This window comes from Urocampus carinirostris, chromosome 19 (genome assembly GCF_059441175.1).
Source record: "Urocampus carinirostris isolate Australia breed hairy pipefish chromosome 19, RoL_Ucar_1.0, whole genome shotgun sequence".
NCBI lineage: Eukaryota > Metazoa > Chordata > Actinopteri > Syngnathiformes > Syngnathidae > Urocampus > Urocampus carinirostris.
This window is the reverse complement of record NC_142367.1, coordinates 28,627,640-28,644,988: the sequence shown is the minus strand read 5'-3', so window position 1 is coordinate 28,644,988 and position 17,349 is coordinate 28,627,640. Positions and strand designations below refer to the sequence as shown.

The following is a 17,349-nucleotide window of genomic DNA, read 5'->3' as shown; positions in this document are numbered from 1 at the left end:
TCAGGGGATAGTGTCATAATAGTCTGTAGTTTGCAATAATCGGTGGTCTGTGCAGCCCTTTGAGACTCTTTGTGATTAAAGGCATCACAAATATACATGACTTGACTTATCCTGAGGTTTTTGAGTTTTTCCTTGCCCTCTTGTAGGTTTTAGATCAGGGGATAGTGTCATAATAGTCTGTAGTTTGCAATAATCGGTGGTCTGTGCAGCCCTTTGAGACTGTCCCTTTTCAAGTTTTTTTCATTTTCCTCATGTTGATGTTTTTGAGTTTTTCCTTGCCCTCATGTAGGTTTTAGATCAGGGCAGGGTGTCATAATAGTCTGTAGTTTGCAATAATCTGTGGTCTGTGCAGCCCTTTGAGACTCTTTGTGATTAAGGGCCAAACAAATAAACATGACTTGACTTGACTGGACTACTTTTCTGAAATTCCTAAAAATAGTTTGTTCTTTTTCATACGGAATTTCTGAAGCCCACATAAAAAACGGTTCGTTGCGGTTCGGGTAGGCATCTCATGCGCTTTGTTCCGCCCGCGGCAGTGCCAAGAGAAGATCTCCCAGTCCCTGGCCGTGGCCCAATCCCTGGCCGACGACGTGGACTTCCACGTGATCTCCTTCCGAGACTTCGGCAAGGGAAAGATCAAGAAGTGCCGGGTCAGCCCGGACGCCTTCATCCAAACGGCTCTCCAGTTGGCCTACTTCAGGGTAAGGGACCTGGGCCGTCCCCCGCGGTTTCGGGCCGGGGTCTCACGGCGCCGCCGCTCTCTCGTTCCAGAACCAAAAAACCTTCTGCCTGACCTACGAGGCCTCCATGACGCGTCTGTTTCGAGAAGGCAGGACGGAAACCGTGCGCTCCTGCACCAACGAGAGCAGCGCCTTCGTGAGGGCCTTCGAGGGCGGAGAGGTGAGACCGTCGGATTCCGGTTTTGTTTTCGACCTGAGCCCGATCCGATTCCCCTCCCCGGCAGTCGGCAGACGTCTGCAGGCGAATGTTCCGAGCGGCGTCGGAGAAGCACCAGAACCTTTACCGGATGGCCATGACCGGCGCCGGCATCGACAGACATCTCTTTTGCCTCTACGTCGTGTCCCAGTACCTCAAAGTGGAGTCGTCTTTCCTCAAAGAGGTCTCCGGGTTTTCCTAGTAGTATTTTTTGGGGTCGCTGCGAAAATATTCTCGCCTCGTTTAATTGGAATCATCGATATCGACCTTGTGAAACGTTGTATGCGACATAATATTTAAGACTTAAGGATTAGCGAATGGCCTCAGTTGTAATTTGTAAATGAGAGATAATAGTGCAGTCACAAGGTATATATGTATATATTTGCAGTTTCTTACAAGTGTAAATTTTGTATATCTGCTGAACATTTTGCTCAGTAAAGTATTTTTTTTAAAATTTTATTTCAGTGACAATATACTATCCATCCATCCATTATCTGCACCGCCAGGGTTGGGTAGGGTTACTTTAACTTGATTACTTTCAATTACTTTTGGATGACTCCAATACCAAATATGCTAATAAAAGACAAAAGAAACTAAATATGAATCAAATGATGACTCGCAACACGTGGTAAGCTTTCTCTCTTGGCTTTGATCTCTTCGATCTCCGGCAAAACTAACATAAATTGCGACAGAAACAAAATGAAAAGAAATCCAAACAGCTTGCCGACATCATTTTTGCCGTTCCGTGTAATGAAATGAAATAATCTGCTTTTCTATAGCGCGTTTCAAGTCAATGACTTCCCAAAGCGCTTTACAGTGTGCTTCACATTTCCCAATAGCGGCCGTGATCTGTGCAGCCATGTAAGGCGCTAACCTGCTTATTGGGGATATTGGGGGTTCAGTGTCTTACCCAAGGACACTTCGGCATGTAACACGGACAAGCCGGGATTCGAACTGGGATCCATTAATCCTAAAACGATCGCTCTACCTCCTGAGCTACTGCCGCCCCAATTGGATGACTCCAATACCAAATATGCTCATAAAAGACAAAAGAAACTAAATAGGAATCAAATGATGACTCACAACACGTGGTAAGCTTTCTCTCCTGGCTTTGATCTCCGGCAAAACTAACATAAAAGGCGACAGAAACAAAATGAAAATAAATCCAACATCATTTTTGCCGTTCCGTGTATTCTGTTACTCCCCAAGCCTGCACAAAATTTAGGAATTTTATTCATATTTAGTTTCTTTTGTCTTAGCATATTTGGTATTGGAGTAATCCAAAAGTAATCGAAAATAATCAAGTTAAAGTAACCCTACCCGATCCTGTGCACCGCTTATCGCCAGTAGGGTCGCGGGGGTGCTGGAGCCCATCCCAGCTATCTTCGGGCAGTGGACAGGGGACACCCTGAACTGCTTGCCAGCCAGTCGCAAGGCACACAGGGACAGACAATTGGCTCGCTCATTCACACTTAGGGACAATTTGGACCCCCAAATTAACCTGACATGCATGTTTTTGGAATGTGGGAGGAAACCGTAATGCCCGGAGGAAACCCACGCAAGCATGGGGAGTACATGCAAACTCCACACAGGAGGTTCGATCTCACGATCTCAGAACTGCGCCGCTGTGCTGCCCCATAATAAACTATATAATATTACGAATAGCATTATTTTCCAGTAGAATAAGAAAAATTTCTCATTCAAATATTGACTTTTCAGCACATCAACAAATAAACTACCAAATACAAGAACAAACGAAACAAAGCTAACCGTGAAACAAGTCCCTGAAAAACACTGGAACTATTTGGGGCATAATAACAGAGACTGGTTTCTGGTTACGGCCCTGCTTGTATCTGAAAGTCTTGCGGGTCCTCTCAGGTCTTGTCAGAGCCCTGGAGGCTGTCCACCAGTCAGACGTCCATCCAGCAGGTGGAGCTCTTTGACCTGGTCAATCACCCGGAGTACATTTCCTGCGGGGGAGGCTTCGGTCCGGTCAGTACTACTTTACATTCTAAACTTTGTGAATAAGACGATCATCCAGGGTTCGTACGGGTGCTTGAAATCCTTGAAAAGGCTTGAAGTCAATTGTTGTGTTTTCAAAGTTTGAAGTGCTTTTGAATGATTGAAATTGTTGCCGTGTCTCTCGGGTTAGTTGTTCAAATGAGGGGTGAACCTTTATTTTATGGTTCTACGATATGATTGGGACTAGAGTTAGAAATGAAGGTTTCCAATGGATATAAATAGATATAGTATGTGTTTCCTTCCTGAGAAGGCTGATACAAGATTTTTGTGGCTTTCTTGGTCCAATATGGCTTCCATTGCCCACTGGAAAGTAAATGCAGCGATCCTTAACCGTGTACACTACGGTGGTGGCTGCTGGCCCTAGGCTACTCCCTAAGGACAGTTGAAGGTTCTTGCGGACCTGTTTTAAAAATAGCTCACCTGTGCTGTCTCATTCCCATTTTTTTAGTCAAACGTATGAAACGAATGTATTCATTCACCTTTTTATTGATTGATTTGACAGGAAATAAGACACACTCGATTCCAATTTATGGGTTTTATAAAGCCAATGTGCAAAAAATATGCAGTACTTTTAGATAGCTTTCTTCCTACGTGTTTAGCTATTCATCAAGCTATCTAGCTAGCCTTTTACATTTTTCCATGCTATCCAGCTCACATTTTAAATTTCCATCTAGCTATTTAATTAGCTTTTTACTCTTTGAGCTAGCTCTCTAGCTCCCATTGAGTTTACCAGTTTACCTTTCTAGCTAACTTTCAAGCTACCTTTAAGCCATTTAGCAAGCCATCTATCAAAGTTGCATATCAAAGTAGGTGCCGTTTGCGCTAATAAGTAACAAAAAGTAGCTCTCGGACCCCTGGTCTACAGAATGGTGACATGAGAGAGATGCTGGATCGTATCCTTAAAGGTGGGTCACATCGTTTGAGGTGTCTCTAAAAAGTACAATATTTCTCGATGAAGTATGTGTGCTTAACTGAGTTCAAAGAGACTTTACCCCCAAAAATTCGCCGCGCTTTTAGCACTGATTTTTCGGGACTTGCAACATATTGGGGGGGCATGTGACGAGGTTGTTTCAATGACAGCAACCCAAACCCCTAAAAAACTTGAGGAATGAGCTGACGAAGGCGGTGATGATGACTTTGAGCCAGGAGATGGTGGCAGAGAGTTGCAGCATTGGTGACTACTATGACAGTGTTCATTTGAGCTGTGAAAAGTGATGGGTCCCGGGGACTCGCATGCTCAAAAATCTATGGGTCCCAACAGAGATCTATGGCTCCCCAAAATTGAGTGTGCCGCATGCCCTTACAAACTGTCCTATTTTCCCTTACAAAATACAAAAAAATCTTTTTTTCCCCAAACATGTTTATTTATGTAGTTTACAGGGATGTGATTTTTCGGACTATAGTCGGAATTCCGACTTTTTCACTTGCGTAGCAAACAAATCCGACTGTCTCACTCTTTCCTTTATTGCTCTGGCGCACCCTGGTGGCCGTTAGAAAAATTGCATAAATTGGCCACATCGTTGCACAAGCTGCAGGGTCTGAACTGCCTTTGAACTGACCTTGCAGTATTTACAAAAAAAATCAGGTATGTGGGCAAATTATTTTGTTATTTAAATCTTCTAAAGATGTTAAATTATTAATTTAAGCATGGTTTTGGACAAGTAAATTGCTTAAAACCCAGGAGCTTCGGGGGGGGCATTGCCCCCCTGTGTCCCCCCACTGGGCTCCGCCCTGGGCCCCCAAACCCCCGGCTAGGTTTCAGACTTTTTCTTCTCACCTCAATCACATCCCTGAGTTTAACATGTTATATTGTACATGTGTTTCCTTGTATCATATATAATGTTAATGAACATTTTGTTGTGAGACACCGAGTTGCTCGACATGAATGAGCTTTATTATAAAAAAAGGTTCAAAAATGAAGTCGCTTGGACGTTCACTGTAAAAGGAAAAAAATACATGCGAATAGAATTAAGTAGAATAATACATTTTCTTATTCAAATTATCAAATTCATTTTCTGCCTTAAATTATTGTTGGTAATATACTGATTAAAAGGGATCACCACAAACCTGTCTTTTTTCATTTTCTCCTTTTATACTTCCTTTTTTTCTTAACTTCTTTATACAACAATAATGATTCGTAATATAATGCATCAAAGCAAGTGAGCCGTTGGAGAGCCGGCTCTCTTGAATGAGTTGAGCCGAAAAAGCCGGTTCTCTAAAAAGGAACGGACTTTCACTACACAACTCGAACTGGAGATCGGCGTGCGGACGAAAACTCGAACCGCGAGACCAAAACAACAATGGCGGATCTGCCTCACGAAAAGTTTGGAGTGCGGTAAATCTTTGTTTAAAAAATGATAATGACAATTTCGTGTCAAAAAAGTTGCGTCCCGGGGACGCAGGTTGATTTGAGACGATGCGTCCCCAGCAAAAATAATAATAAACCAGAACACTGCTATGAGAAAGTATTGTAGTTTTGTTTGTGCTAGGCTGTAGTTCGTTTTTTTTCTCTTTGGTTTCAATGTATTCTGGAGTATTTGACAAAAGGTTTCTACGGGGGGATTCGCGTATATAATGATAGTGAGTTGTCTGCCTCTTCAGGTGGCCGATGACGGTTACGGAGTGTCCTACTACATCGTGGGGGAGAGCCTGATCAACTTCCACATCTCCTGCAAGCACTCCTGTCCCCAAACCGTCAGTCCACCAGCACTCCTCGCATCCGCATTTTCAAATCCACGCTAAACGTCTGGCATTTTGTGTGTTCAGGGGGCCCACAAATTCGGAGCCCAGATCAAAAAAGCCTTGCACGACTTGGTGGACCTGATGAGCCCCGGCTCCAAGGAGACCCCCGGCCAAAGCGAGGAGGGTCGGCCCGAAGTCAAGAAAAACCTTTAGGGAAGACGCTTAAACCTCACCCACGGTGGGGAAGGAACGATGGGACGAATCCGGCGAGCGAATCGAAAGACGGCCCGGCCTTGAGATGCCGGTACAAGTGAGATGGGACCCCACCCCCCGACCCCCTCCTTTTTTCTTTTTTTTTAAACTCCGGTTGTTTACGTTTCATTCAATTCCACTACGGTTCGACACTCCTGTTGACGTTCTGTTGAATTCAACAGTGTATGTACGGGGGCGTCTTTGTGTTTTGAGAGCAACGACACTCAAAAACATTCCTTCCTTCCTTCTCTTCTGTTTTCAACGGCGGTCCTCTAGATGCTTTGTTGTTTCTTTGCTTTTTCTCAGAGTCTTCAGGAGCACCATCACAACGCGAACGCCGTTTTTTTAAATAAGTCCGGTTCGATGTGGACTTGCAGTGTAAAGGGGAAATGTGGAACTCTGCTCCACCCAAAGAACAAAAAAACCCGGCATTAGAAAACACAGGTCTTTATTGAATGAGGTGTATTGCACAAACTTAAAAAGAGAGGGTTCTTTTTTTGTTGAAACAACCCAGAAAAAGTGCCAAACAACCTTCCTCAAGGGTAACAAAAAAGGGGCTCATTTTGTTTTAAAACCCTCAAAGTTACGTTCTTTGTTCAAATGACCCAAAAAATAATAGGCTGGCCTTGTTTTAAAGCCACCAAATATCAAATCAAACTAATACCAAAAAACCACCAAAATTAAGTGTAAGATATAAAACAACAGCCAAAATGCTTTACTTAAAAAGGAAAAAAGGATAGAAAGAAGCAGTATTTCCCATTATCTCAGGGATTGATTGAAACGACTGAAAATATATATGAAAACGTTCATCCTATTTGCATTTTATTTGAAATAACAAAGAGAATTGGGCTTTTGGTCCAAAACGCACCCAAATATCTGCTTGCACTGTAGTACACCCTCACTCATAAAAATGTGGAAAATTAGTTTTAAAACCAACACACATTCTCTTGTTTCTTCACATCATCAAAATCCAAGTTCAACAAAAAAAAACAAATTAGGCTGTTTTGCAAACAACGCCCCCAAAAATGGAGTTGTATTCCAGAAGAGTATTTTATTTTGAAGACACAATAGTTATTGTTTAAAAAAATGTGTTTGAATTGTAACAAAACAGGCAATTCTATGTGAATCACACAAAAAAATGGATTGTTTTATATTTATAGGCATTTTATATACACACCATCAGAATTGTCCAAAACAACCCCCCAAAAATCAAATTGCACTGTAGGAACTAGCCCCCCCATAATATGTCCATTTTTTATTAAACCTACTAAATTTCAATTGTAAGAAAAAAGGGTAGTAAAACCCCTAAAATTAGGATTTATTTTTTATCCCTCACAAATACTGAGAATGATTTTAGTGAACGGCGCCACCAAAATGTAAACCCACATTAGTTCAGAATTGTTTAAAAATGGCAATTTCTTTGTATCAAAACATTTGTTTTATTGACGGGGTATTTTGTTTAAAACGGCAAATAAAATGGGAGGATCGGAGACAATTTGGGTTATTTTGGATCCAAGCGATTGCGTGCTTTTGTCGCGGAGACTGTGCCGAATGACTTGTATCTGATTTTTTTTTTTTTTTTAATGAAAGTTGAAAAGTCAAATAAATATGTTCTATTAAAAAAAGTTCTCATTGTGCGTGTGTCCTTCAAGGATGGTGAACATCCGAGTGACGTTCTCTGGACAGAGACTTGGATTTTGAGTTCTTTTCTTGTCCACTGCCAGCACCTGTCCTTTTTCATCTTCTCGTTTCAGCCGCGAGGCGCTCTAGCAGACTTTGGGCTCGGGATCCCAAAAGCCGACAGTAATCCTGCTCATTTTGATCCCGCCTCGCTTTTCTATAAAGGGCCGCCGCCCGATGCCGTCGGCCCGCAGCGTCGCGACCGTCGTCCGATACCCCACCGGTACGTACTTTGCCTTTTCCCCACGTTTGTGTGCGTTTTTTTATCCATCCATCCATCCATTATCTGCACCGCTTATCCTCAGTAGGGTCGCGGGAGTGCTGGAGCCCATCCCAGCTACCTTCGGGCAGTGGGCAGGGGACACCCTCAACAGGTTGCCATCCAGTCGCAGGGCTCACAGGGACAGACAATTCGCTCGCTCATTCACACCTAGGGACAATTTGGACCCCCCAATTAACCTGAAATGCATGTTTTTGGAATGTGGGAGGGAACCCACGCAAGCACGGGGAGAACATGCAAACGCCGCACAGGAAGGTTGGTCGCTGGATTTGAACCCATGACCTCAGAACTGCGGCGCCGTGCTGCCCGCCTTTTCTCATATTCCTTCATTTTTTATTCATTCAATCCGATTCTTAATGAATTTGCATTCATTAAGAACACGCATTCGACTGCGAGATGTTACTGTATTATTTAGTGAATATGAAAGTGAGTGCTAAAAAGCACAAGGGAGGGAGCAAACTAAGGAGACTCAAAAGCCACCATAAAGCAGCCTTGAAGACGTTTTTGTTTTATAGGGGTACCTACAGCAGCAATGACTTCCCAAAGCGCTTTACAATGTGCTCCACATTTCCCAATAGCGGCCTTGTATTGCAGCCATGTAAGACGCTAACCTGCTTATTGGAGGTATCAGGGGTTCAGTGTCTTACCCAAGGACACTTTGACATGTAACACAGACAAGCCGAGATTCGAACTGGGATCCCTTGATCCCAACACGAGCGCTCTACCTCCTGAGCTACTGCCGGCTCACGTTATGTAAAATGAAGCTGCTAGTGTAATAAGAAGGGTTCAACATTTTTGCCTCATTTTTTTGTTTCAAATTTTTAGTTTTTTTTTTTAGTTTTTGATCAACTCGTGGAAACTTTCAAATAAATGTGGAGATTATTTTTGATAACACAAGAATGAATTGTTTGTGCTTTAGTAGGTTTTTAAATGAGATGCACGGACCCCTTTTCTTGACATGGCATAACAGTAAAACGTCCCCAATTCATTTAAACATGATTTGAATTCTTATATCGTTTATTGTTACTCAATGCAACATCCATTTTGGCCCGGTCCTCATGTCCGGCCCCTTCCCTCCTTCATTTCCTCATCCTCAGCTTTTAGAATAGAATAGAATAGAATAGAATAGAATATACCTTTATTGTCATTGTTACAAAATGGGTTGAACATATTGTGACAACAAAATTGGACGTGGCATTCCAGTTTCACATTTAACAGTGAGGATAGAAGAAAACACAAGAAATGTGGGCATGTAGGATGTTACATACAGTTTTGGTGCAATACGACACAATTTGCGTTTTTCCTTCCTCTCGTGTAGCTTTTAGATCAGGGGATCGTGTAGTCCAGTGGTCGACCACTATGTACATATGGCTCGATCATGAAATAACTTATGCAATTAGTTCATGTGATTCTGCATCCAGAGCCAATTGTTGCACAAAACCAGGACACAATACTGACTGCTCAGGAGGTAGCGCGCTCGTCTTGGGATCAAGGGATCCCAGTTCGAATCCCGGCTCGTCCGTGTTACATGTCGAAGTGTCCTTGGGTAAGACACTGAACCCCTAATACCCCCAATAAGCAGGTTAGCGCCTTACATGGCTGCACGGCCGCTATTGGGAAATGTGGAGCACATTGTAAAGCGCTTTGGGAAGTCATTGACCTGAAAAGCGCTATATAAATGCAGATCATTTCATTTCATTGCTCAAAGGGTTTGGTCCAATATATAAAGGACACCATTTGAACTACAGTTTACAGTCGAAGTCTCATCAACAGACCCTGTTTTGGCTGTATATGGCTAGATAATCTTTTATATTGAAGCTCATGAAACATTGTTGAGAGACTTTATGGTGAAAAGCCCCAGAACAAACTTTAAACACTCAAAGCACCTACAGCATTTGGAAGGGGTGGCGCTATACACAGGAGAGGACGCGCGCACTCTTTCTCCTTTGCCCAGCGCCGTCTGCACTGAAGGTGAATACGTGGGTATCCTCGTTTGCGGTATTTTGTGCCATTTTTACAAAAGAACTTTGCTCGCACCTTGTTTTGAAACCGTTAATAAGGACAACAACAAGTATTGAGTCACTACAGAGGGAGACACATTTGAAGTGGTATATTGAAATGGGACTCGGGCTCTGGCATTATTATTATTTCATAAACTTTATGCGCTGAAGAATTAGCTTTCGTCTGGTTTTGTTGAATTAGGTCTTCAAATGTATGCTGTAGGGCAGCACGGCGGCGCAGTGGTTAGCGCTTGTGCGGCACAGTTCATGTCATGGGAACCTCCTGCGTGCGTTCAAATCCAGCTCCAGACTTCCTGTGCGGAGTTTGTATGTTCTCCCCGTGCTTGCGTGGGTTTCCTCTGGGCGCTCCGGTTTCCTCCCACATTTCAAAAACATGCATTTCAGGTGAATTGGCCGGTCCAAATTGTCCCTAGGTGTGACTGAGCGAGTGAGTTGTCTGTCCCCGTGTGCCCTGCGATTGGCTTGCAACCAGTTCAGGACACCCACTGCCCGGAGATGGCTGGGATGGGCTCCAGCCCCCCCCGTGACCCTATTGAGGATAAGCGGTACGGCTAATGAGATGAGATGTATGCTGTAGCTCTCTCAAAATCAAAATATTTTTAATGTTTTCTTCCGCAAAGTTCTCGACCCCTGCTGTACTCCTTAAAGCCCTTTGAGGCTTCTTGTGACTTTATTCTGATAGGATTGAGCATTTCAATTTTTGGTGGTTCCTTTCTGGAGGCGAGTAGACAGAACAGCCATAATCGTACCGGCAGGTGGGAATATCCGCCGTCCGGCCGCTCCTAAACCCCGAGTCGTGCCGTCCTTTGTAGTAAATCCAATTAAAGAAGAATGAGGGGCCACATCATGCGCTCGCTCTTAGACGGATCACGGGAGCTCGTGGAGGCCTTTCGTCTATTCCGAGACGGCGAACCACAAATGCTTTTTATCGGGCTTTGTTTGGTCAGGCGCGCTCAGAATTGCAAGTCGATAAGTTGTTTTCCCAATTTTATTGGCAGAGCAAGAACGCAAAATTCAAACATGAGAAAAAAACTTCTCACGTCTCACCTTGCCTTCTAAATGGAGTCTATGTGCTGTTTCTTTTGATGAAACGGATTAGATAGATAGATAGATAGATGGATACTTTATTCATCTACTCAGGGAAATTCTCACTTCCAGCAATATCTTTGTGTTGAAAATAAAACAATAATGAAGTAAAAGGAATATAATACACAAATACCCAATGTAACGTGTTACGTGTTGATATAGAGCAGGGGTGTCAAACTCATTTGAACTCGGGGGCCACACAATAGAACAGACATTCTGTCGGGGGCCGGACGAGTAGATTAAAGAGAAAGAAAAAGAGAGAGAAAGAAATAAGAGAAAGAGGGAGGGAAAAGGAGAGAGGGCGGGACAAAGAAAGAGAGAGGGAGAGAGCGTGAGAAACATAAGATAAAAAGTCGTGAGAGAGGGGGAAAAGAAAGGGAGAGGAAGAAAGAAATCCAAAGAGAAATAGAAAGACAGAAGGAGAGAAAAGAGAAAAGAAAGCTCGAAGGGTATGAAGAGAGAAAGAGAAAAGGAAAAAAGGATGTTAGAGCAAAAGAGTTTAAAAGACACAGAGAGAAAAAGAGACAAAGAGCAACAAAGGAAGAAAAAAAGAGAGACACAGAGAGTGAAAGAGACAGAGAGTGGGAGAAAAGGGGTGGAAAAGAGAGAGAGATAGAGAAAGAGATAAATAAATACAAGTACAGTGTTTTTGTTGGAGGCACCTGGCTTTGGCAAGATCAAGTTGCCATATTTCAACCTGCAGCTTGTTTTCCTCTTGCGCTTCTCTGAGTGTTGTCTCGCGGGCCGGATTCCATCCCCTAGCGGGCCTGATCTGGCCCGCGGGCTGCCTCTTTGACACCTGTGATATAGAGTATTTTAGATAGTGCTACATAAAATACACACTGTCATAAAAATAAGGTTATATGCAATGTGGGGGTAGGGTTTCATGTGGGCTTTGACTCCCCCGGGTGGAGTTAAAGAGCCTCATGGCATGAGGAAGAAATGATCTCCTCAGTCTGTCGGTTTTAATCATCACACTTAATTGGTAATACAAAGCAGTTATCACTTCAGATTTTTCAGTTCACAAATATATTGTACATTATACAAAATAATATTGCTGAAATATTAGTCTATAAATTCATGCAGTTTTAATCACTTCAGATTTTTCAGTTCATATATTCTTCGTGGTTTGCTGTCCCGCCACAGGTGTAATGCCTTCTCAAGGTCCAATCGCAGCAACGGAATTTCCATAGCTAATTTGTGCTTTTCATTGTCGTGGTGCCCATCCAATGTGCTTTTCTGAAAGTTCATATTGCGAAATGGTTTATGCAATCCAGTTTTTTTGTCACACTGGGTGCACGCATCACAGAACATGTAGCCTCCGTTATCATCGTCCTCTTAGCGTCACCAGGAATATAATTGAGTCCATTTTGGCAGAAAAGTCCTTTTCTTGCTAGAAGTATTCTTTTGTTTATTATCTTTCGTCGATTCGTTCGCTTCAGCACACGTGTTTTCCTTTCCTTCGCAGTCTCCTGAAGAATTTCTCTGCCGTTTTTTCGTGCCGGAATCATTGTTACCACTTTCTGTATTATGTTTCGACTTATTACCGACACTGAAGAAATGACCAATTTTTTGTTGATTTGCACCTAATACCAACTGTTTTTTCGGAGGGATTACTTCTCTTTCACTCGACAACCACCAAAACAATGACGTCATCTCGAAGCAACGAGATCTCGTTTGCAGAGATCGGCGCGAGACCAAAACAACAATGGCGGATCTGCCTGACGAAAAGTTTGGAGTGCGGTAAATCTTTGTTTAAAAAAAAAAAAAAAAGGAATCGATGGTACAGTTGGTGTAACAAGAGGCTGCATTCTCTCTCCAACTTTATTCCACATCTTCCTGGAGAGGATCAAAGCTGGGAAGAGAAGATAGTCCATATCGGGGTACTCAACATCACTAACCTCTGTTTTACTGACCGGATTGGCTCAATTCACAAATTACCGCCTGAACTAAACTCTCTCAGGTTCTGTTGTGTCCGGAGGAAAAAAAAACCTTCTCAAAAAAGAACAAGGACAGAAAGGGGAAAAAAGCTTACTCGGATCTTCAGGATCCAAAGACCTCCAAGTGACGACAGCACAAACTCGACGAGGCGTCCCTTCCGCGTCTAACTAGATGGAATTGAACAAACGTGAAAGGAAAATACACCTTTGAGGGATTTTGGGGATTAAGGTTTGTACCAATAGTATTGTTAGGGGCTGAGGTATGCGCCGAATCGGAATCCGTGGTCTCGGTATCGCCCTCTGCTGTAAGGCACAGTCATTGCCAGCCTCAATCCGCATTTGTTCGGCACACTAATATGTAACATACTCATTTTATCAATAATATTCATAACATGTTGTGAAAAATCAGCGATTTGGGTAAAGGTGGTGTCTGTAAGTTCGAGATATTCTACTTGCTGACGCCATCTTATGGCTGAAATCATCATTGCAGAGGGCTGTATTCTGTGGCACATCCGCATTTGTGCTTTCGAATATTTTCTTTTTTTTTTTCATCTTTTTCAGGGTTTGGTTTGGCGTTTGGACTGTGCTTAAAACAGTCCGTTCCTTACTTTCACCAATTTCATCCTACAGTTTAAGAAAACTACAATTACTTGAAAAAATTCTATCCTCCCTCGAGCCTAATGCGCTCAGTGGCTGGAACACTGATAAGTAAGATAAAAGCAGATAGGGTGAAAAAAAAAGATATATTAAGGCTTGGCATTAGCTCAGGAGGTAGAGCGCTTGTCTTGAGGTTCGATTCCCGGCTCCTCCGTGTTATAGGTGGAAGTGTCCTTGGGCAAGACACTGAATCCCTAATGCTCCCAATAAGCAGGTCGGCGCCTTGCATGGCTAATGGTGTGTGAGTGTGTGTGAATGGGTAAGTGTGAAGCACATTGTAAAGCGCTTTGGGAGCTCTTGACTTGAAAAGTGCTATAGAAATGCAGACCATTTAGCATCTTGATTATCCTAAGAACGTTTGAGGCTGACTTCCTATTGGTGTGTGAGTGTGTGAATGGGTAAGTGTGAAGCACATTGTAAAGCGCTTTAGGAGGTCTTCATTGACTTGAAAAGCGCTATAGCAATGCAGACCATTTACCATCTTAATTATCCTCAAAACGTTTGGAGGCTGACTCCCTATTGGTGTGTGTGTGTGAATGGGTAAGTGTGAAGCACATTGTAAAGCGCTTTGGGAGCTCTTCATTGACTTGAAAAGTGCTATAGAAATGCAGTCGATTTACCATTTAGCATCTTGATTATCCTCAAAACGTTTGGAGGCTGACTCCCTATTGGTGTGTGAGTGTGTGTGTGAATGGGTAAGTGTGAAGCACATTGTAAAGCGCTTTGGGAGCTCTTCATTGACTTGAAAAGTGCTATAGAAATGCAGTCGATTTACCATTTAGCATCTTGATTATCCTCAAAACGTTTGGAGGCTGACTCCCTATTGGTGTGTGAGTGTGTGTGTGAATGGGTAAGTGTGAAGCACATTGTAAAGCGCTTTGGGAGCTCTTCATTGACTTGAAAAGCTCTATAGAAATGCAGACCATTTACTCTTTGACCTCAGTTGGGTATGATTGACACATAGAGTACTTGATAGAGAAAATATTTCATGTTAAACATTTTAAGGACACAAACGAGACCGCCTAATTTGATAATTCCACAACGACAGGTGAGGCAGAACCTCACCTGCCTCCCCTCGCTGCTTTGGAGCCTTTATTAACAGAGGCACAACAGCGTCCTCAAGTAGAAACTGAAACAATGTCAAATGGCCACAAGAGGTCAGCAGAGGCCATTTTCCAGCCGAAAACTTTCCTTCCGAACATAATATAAGTTGTTATTTCTGCGTTTCAGTGTCACCATGTCGGATTCTGAAGATCACGGGTGAGTCACCTTCCATTCGGCATCCATTCCAAAACAGGACTCGACGTTCCATCTTCTTTGTTTCCTTCATCTAGTGTGCAGCAGGAAGGTGAGTTGCATCCATTTCCATCTGCTCCGTGACGAAACCTGCTCACTGCTCAAGATTTTCAACCTCACCGTTTGGATATTGACGTGAAATGTGCAACATTTTAGGCTCCATTGACAAATCATTTCGCCCATTTTCAAGCCTTTTTTTCCTTTCTCGACTGCAGTCAAATATGGAAACTATATATGTAGTATTTCTCTGGTTAATAAAACTACAGTGGGACCTCGGTGATCGCGGTTAATGGGGACCAAAACCACCCGCGAAAAGTGAAAATCCGCGAAGCAGCGACGCCCCTTCAAAAATGCTGAAAAAAAAAAGTATATGTATTGTATTATTATTTAGACATGGTTAATGGGGACCAAAACCACCCGCGAAAATTGAAAATCTGCGTAAAAAAAAAAAAAAAACCTTTGCAGTACTGTATACAGTACACCATATGGAATACGGTTAGAGAGAGAGAGATTCTTGTTAAACAATCAAACAATAAAACAAAATTTAACTTACCTTTTACAATAAATTCTTTTAACCTCGGATTATGTTTGCATCCAGGCTGATTTTCTTCGCCCTGCAATGGTGGATCCAAATCACCGGTGCATTTTCCATTCGCACCATGGTCTTATTCTGGGTGTTTCCAAGCCTTTTGGCATCTTTCGTGAAAGATATTGCGGATGTTCTTCTCTTCCTTCTTTATGTTCCGTACCGTGGATTCATTCAGGCCATATTGTTGGGCTACGCTCGCGTAGCTATTTCCTGCTTTCAACTTTTTCGTTCATCGTTGACATCTTTCGCTTTTTCTTCGGTTCACTAGATGCACCAAGAAATGAAGAGCGTTTGGGAGGCATCACGAAGGGCTTCAAAAAACTTTTAGACTTAAAAATTCACCGCGAGAAAAAGGCTAACTTACTGCGAGCTATGGCGAAAAGCGTACAGTACTGTACTGTATACGAGGTAAGCGTGGTCTACTGTCGTGAATGGGCCAATGGGGAGTCGAGTATTCAGCCAGTGCTGGCCAATCAGCTTGCGTTTATGGCCGTGACGCTTAGCGTATACGTGCATTTCTTTGTGTTTTAAAATTTTATAAAATGGTGCAATCACTAATTCTAATTGAATATTTTGTTTTCAAATTTTGTAAAATGTCATTTCTGATTTTAATTCATTAAAGGCACTAGCTCAGGAGGTAGAGCGCTCGTTTTGGGATCAAGGGATCCGAGTTCGAATCCCGGCTCGTCCGTGTTACATGTCGAAGTGTCCTTGGGTAAGACACTGAACCCCTAATACCCCCAATAAGCAGGTTAGCGTCTTACATGGCTGCAATACAAGGCCGCTATTGGGAAATGTGAAGCACACTGTAAAGCGCTTTGGGAAGTCATTGACTTGAAAAGCGCTATAGAAATGCAGATCATTTCATTTCATTTTTCGTTATTATAATTTTTTTTTATTGATATTTTGTTTTATTTTTTTTAACTATTACAGGCCGCGGAGCTCTGAACCCGCGAACGTCGAAGCGCGAAGTAGCGAGGTCCCACTGTATGAGTGTGTGTGTATCATTTGACCAGCAGAGGTCGCTGTATTACAGAGTGCAATCGAAAGACACCGGGAAGAATACAAACGACCTTATAGCCAATAAGTCCTCATTTCTTGAACTATACGTGTTTTAATTTTGCTTATTATTCAAATGAAATGAAATTTGTACAAAATCATAAAGCGAACAAATCCGAAATGGGAAACATTCTGTGCATTTCAAAGTATTTTTATGATTTTATTGAGGAAGTATGATGTACTCACAAGAAAGGTTTTTATTATGAAAATTCTGAAAAATGAGCTCCAATATCAGACGATTTTCCTTATTTGATTAAAGTATTCTTTTCGTAATCATGTTACTCCAAAACCACCTGTAGTATTGGAAATGAAAGAGATGGTGTAGAATATTGAGCACCTCCTAGTGGTAAGCAAAAGGATTCGCTATATTATTCTTTTTTCTTTTTTTTAAGATGTATACCAGGGGTGTCCAACTCATTTTAACTCGGGGGCCACACGATAGAACAAACATTCTCTCGGGGGCCAGACAAGTAGATTCAAGAGAAAGAAAAAGAGAAAGAAAGAAATAAGAGAAAGAGGAAGGGAAAAGGAGAGAGGGCGGGACAAAGAAAGAAGAACATCAAGTTGACATACTTCAACCTGCAGTTCGTTTTTCCCTTGTGCTTCTCTGAGTGTTGTCTTGCGGGCCCAATTCAATCCCTTAGCGGGCCTGATCTGGCCCGCGGGCCGCCTCTTTGACACCTGTGATGTACACGGTGCAGTTTGGTCACTTTGATTCTCCCGTAGTTTGTATTTTTCCTTGTACTTTGTAGCACTCGTTTTCGGGTTGCCGGACGCAATACATCGACTTCTTCAGGTCAAATAACACACTCGGTGTCCCTTTAAGGAATAGATTATTTCAAATGAACA

At 42.6% G+C, this 17,349-nt stretch overlaps 2 protein-coding genes across 3 annotated transcripts in view; both read left to right on the top strand.

Annotated features, from left to right (window-relative positions):
• Positions 1-7,068, top strand: part of LOC148347929 (carnitine O-palmitoyltransferase 1, liver isoform) — a 33,386-nt gene extending 26,318 nt beyond the window's left edge. For both annotated transcript variants that reach the window (XM_088324187.1, XM_088324186.1), the window contains exons 14-19: positions 537-701; positions 772-900; positions 965-1,120; positions 2,815-2,928; positions 5,560-5,652; positions 5,725-7,068. In XM_088324187.1, the coding sequence (XP_088180313.1) occupies positions 537-701; positions 772-900; positions 965-1,120; positions 2,815-2,928; positions 5,560-5,652; positions 5,725-5,853 (786 nt within the window). In that variant the 3' untranslated portion in view covers positions 5,854-7,068. The remainder of the gene's footprint in view (positions 1-536; positions 702-771; positions 901-964; positions 1,121-2,814; positions 2,929-5,559; positions 5,653-5,724) is intronic.
• A 710-nt stretch (positions 7,069-7,778) lies between these two features.
• The window catches only part of LOC148347928 (troponin T, slow skeletal muscle-like), a 16,646-nt gene continuing 7,075 nt past the window's right edge, over positions 7,779-17,349 (top strand). Inside the window, exons 1-3 of the mRNA XM_088323615.1 lie at positions 7,779-7,795; positions 14,787-14,816; positions 14,891-14,904. Of these exons, the coding sequence (XP_088179741.1) occupies positions 14,794-14,816; positions 14,891-14,904 (37 nt within the window). The 5' untranslated portion in view covers positions 7,779-7,795; positions 14,787-14,793. The remainder of the gene's footprint in view (positions 7,796-14,786; positions 14,817-14,890; positions 14,905-17,349) is intronic.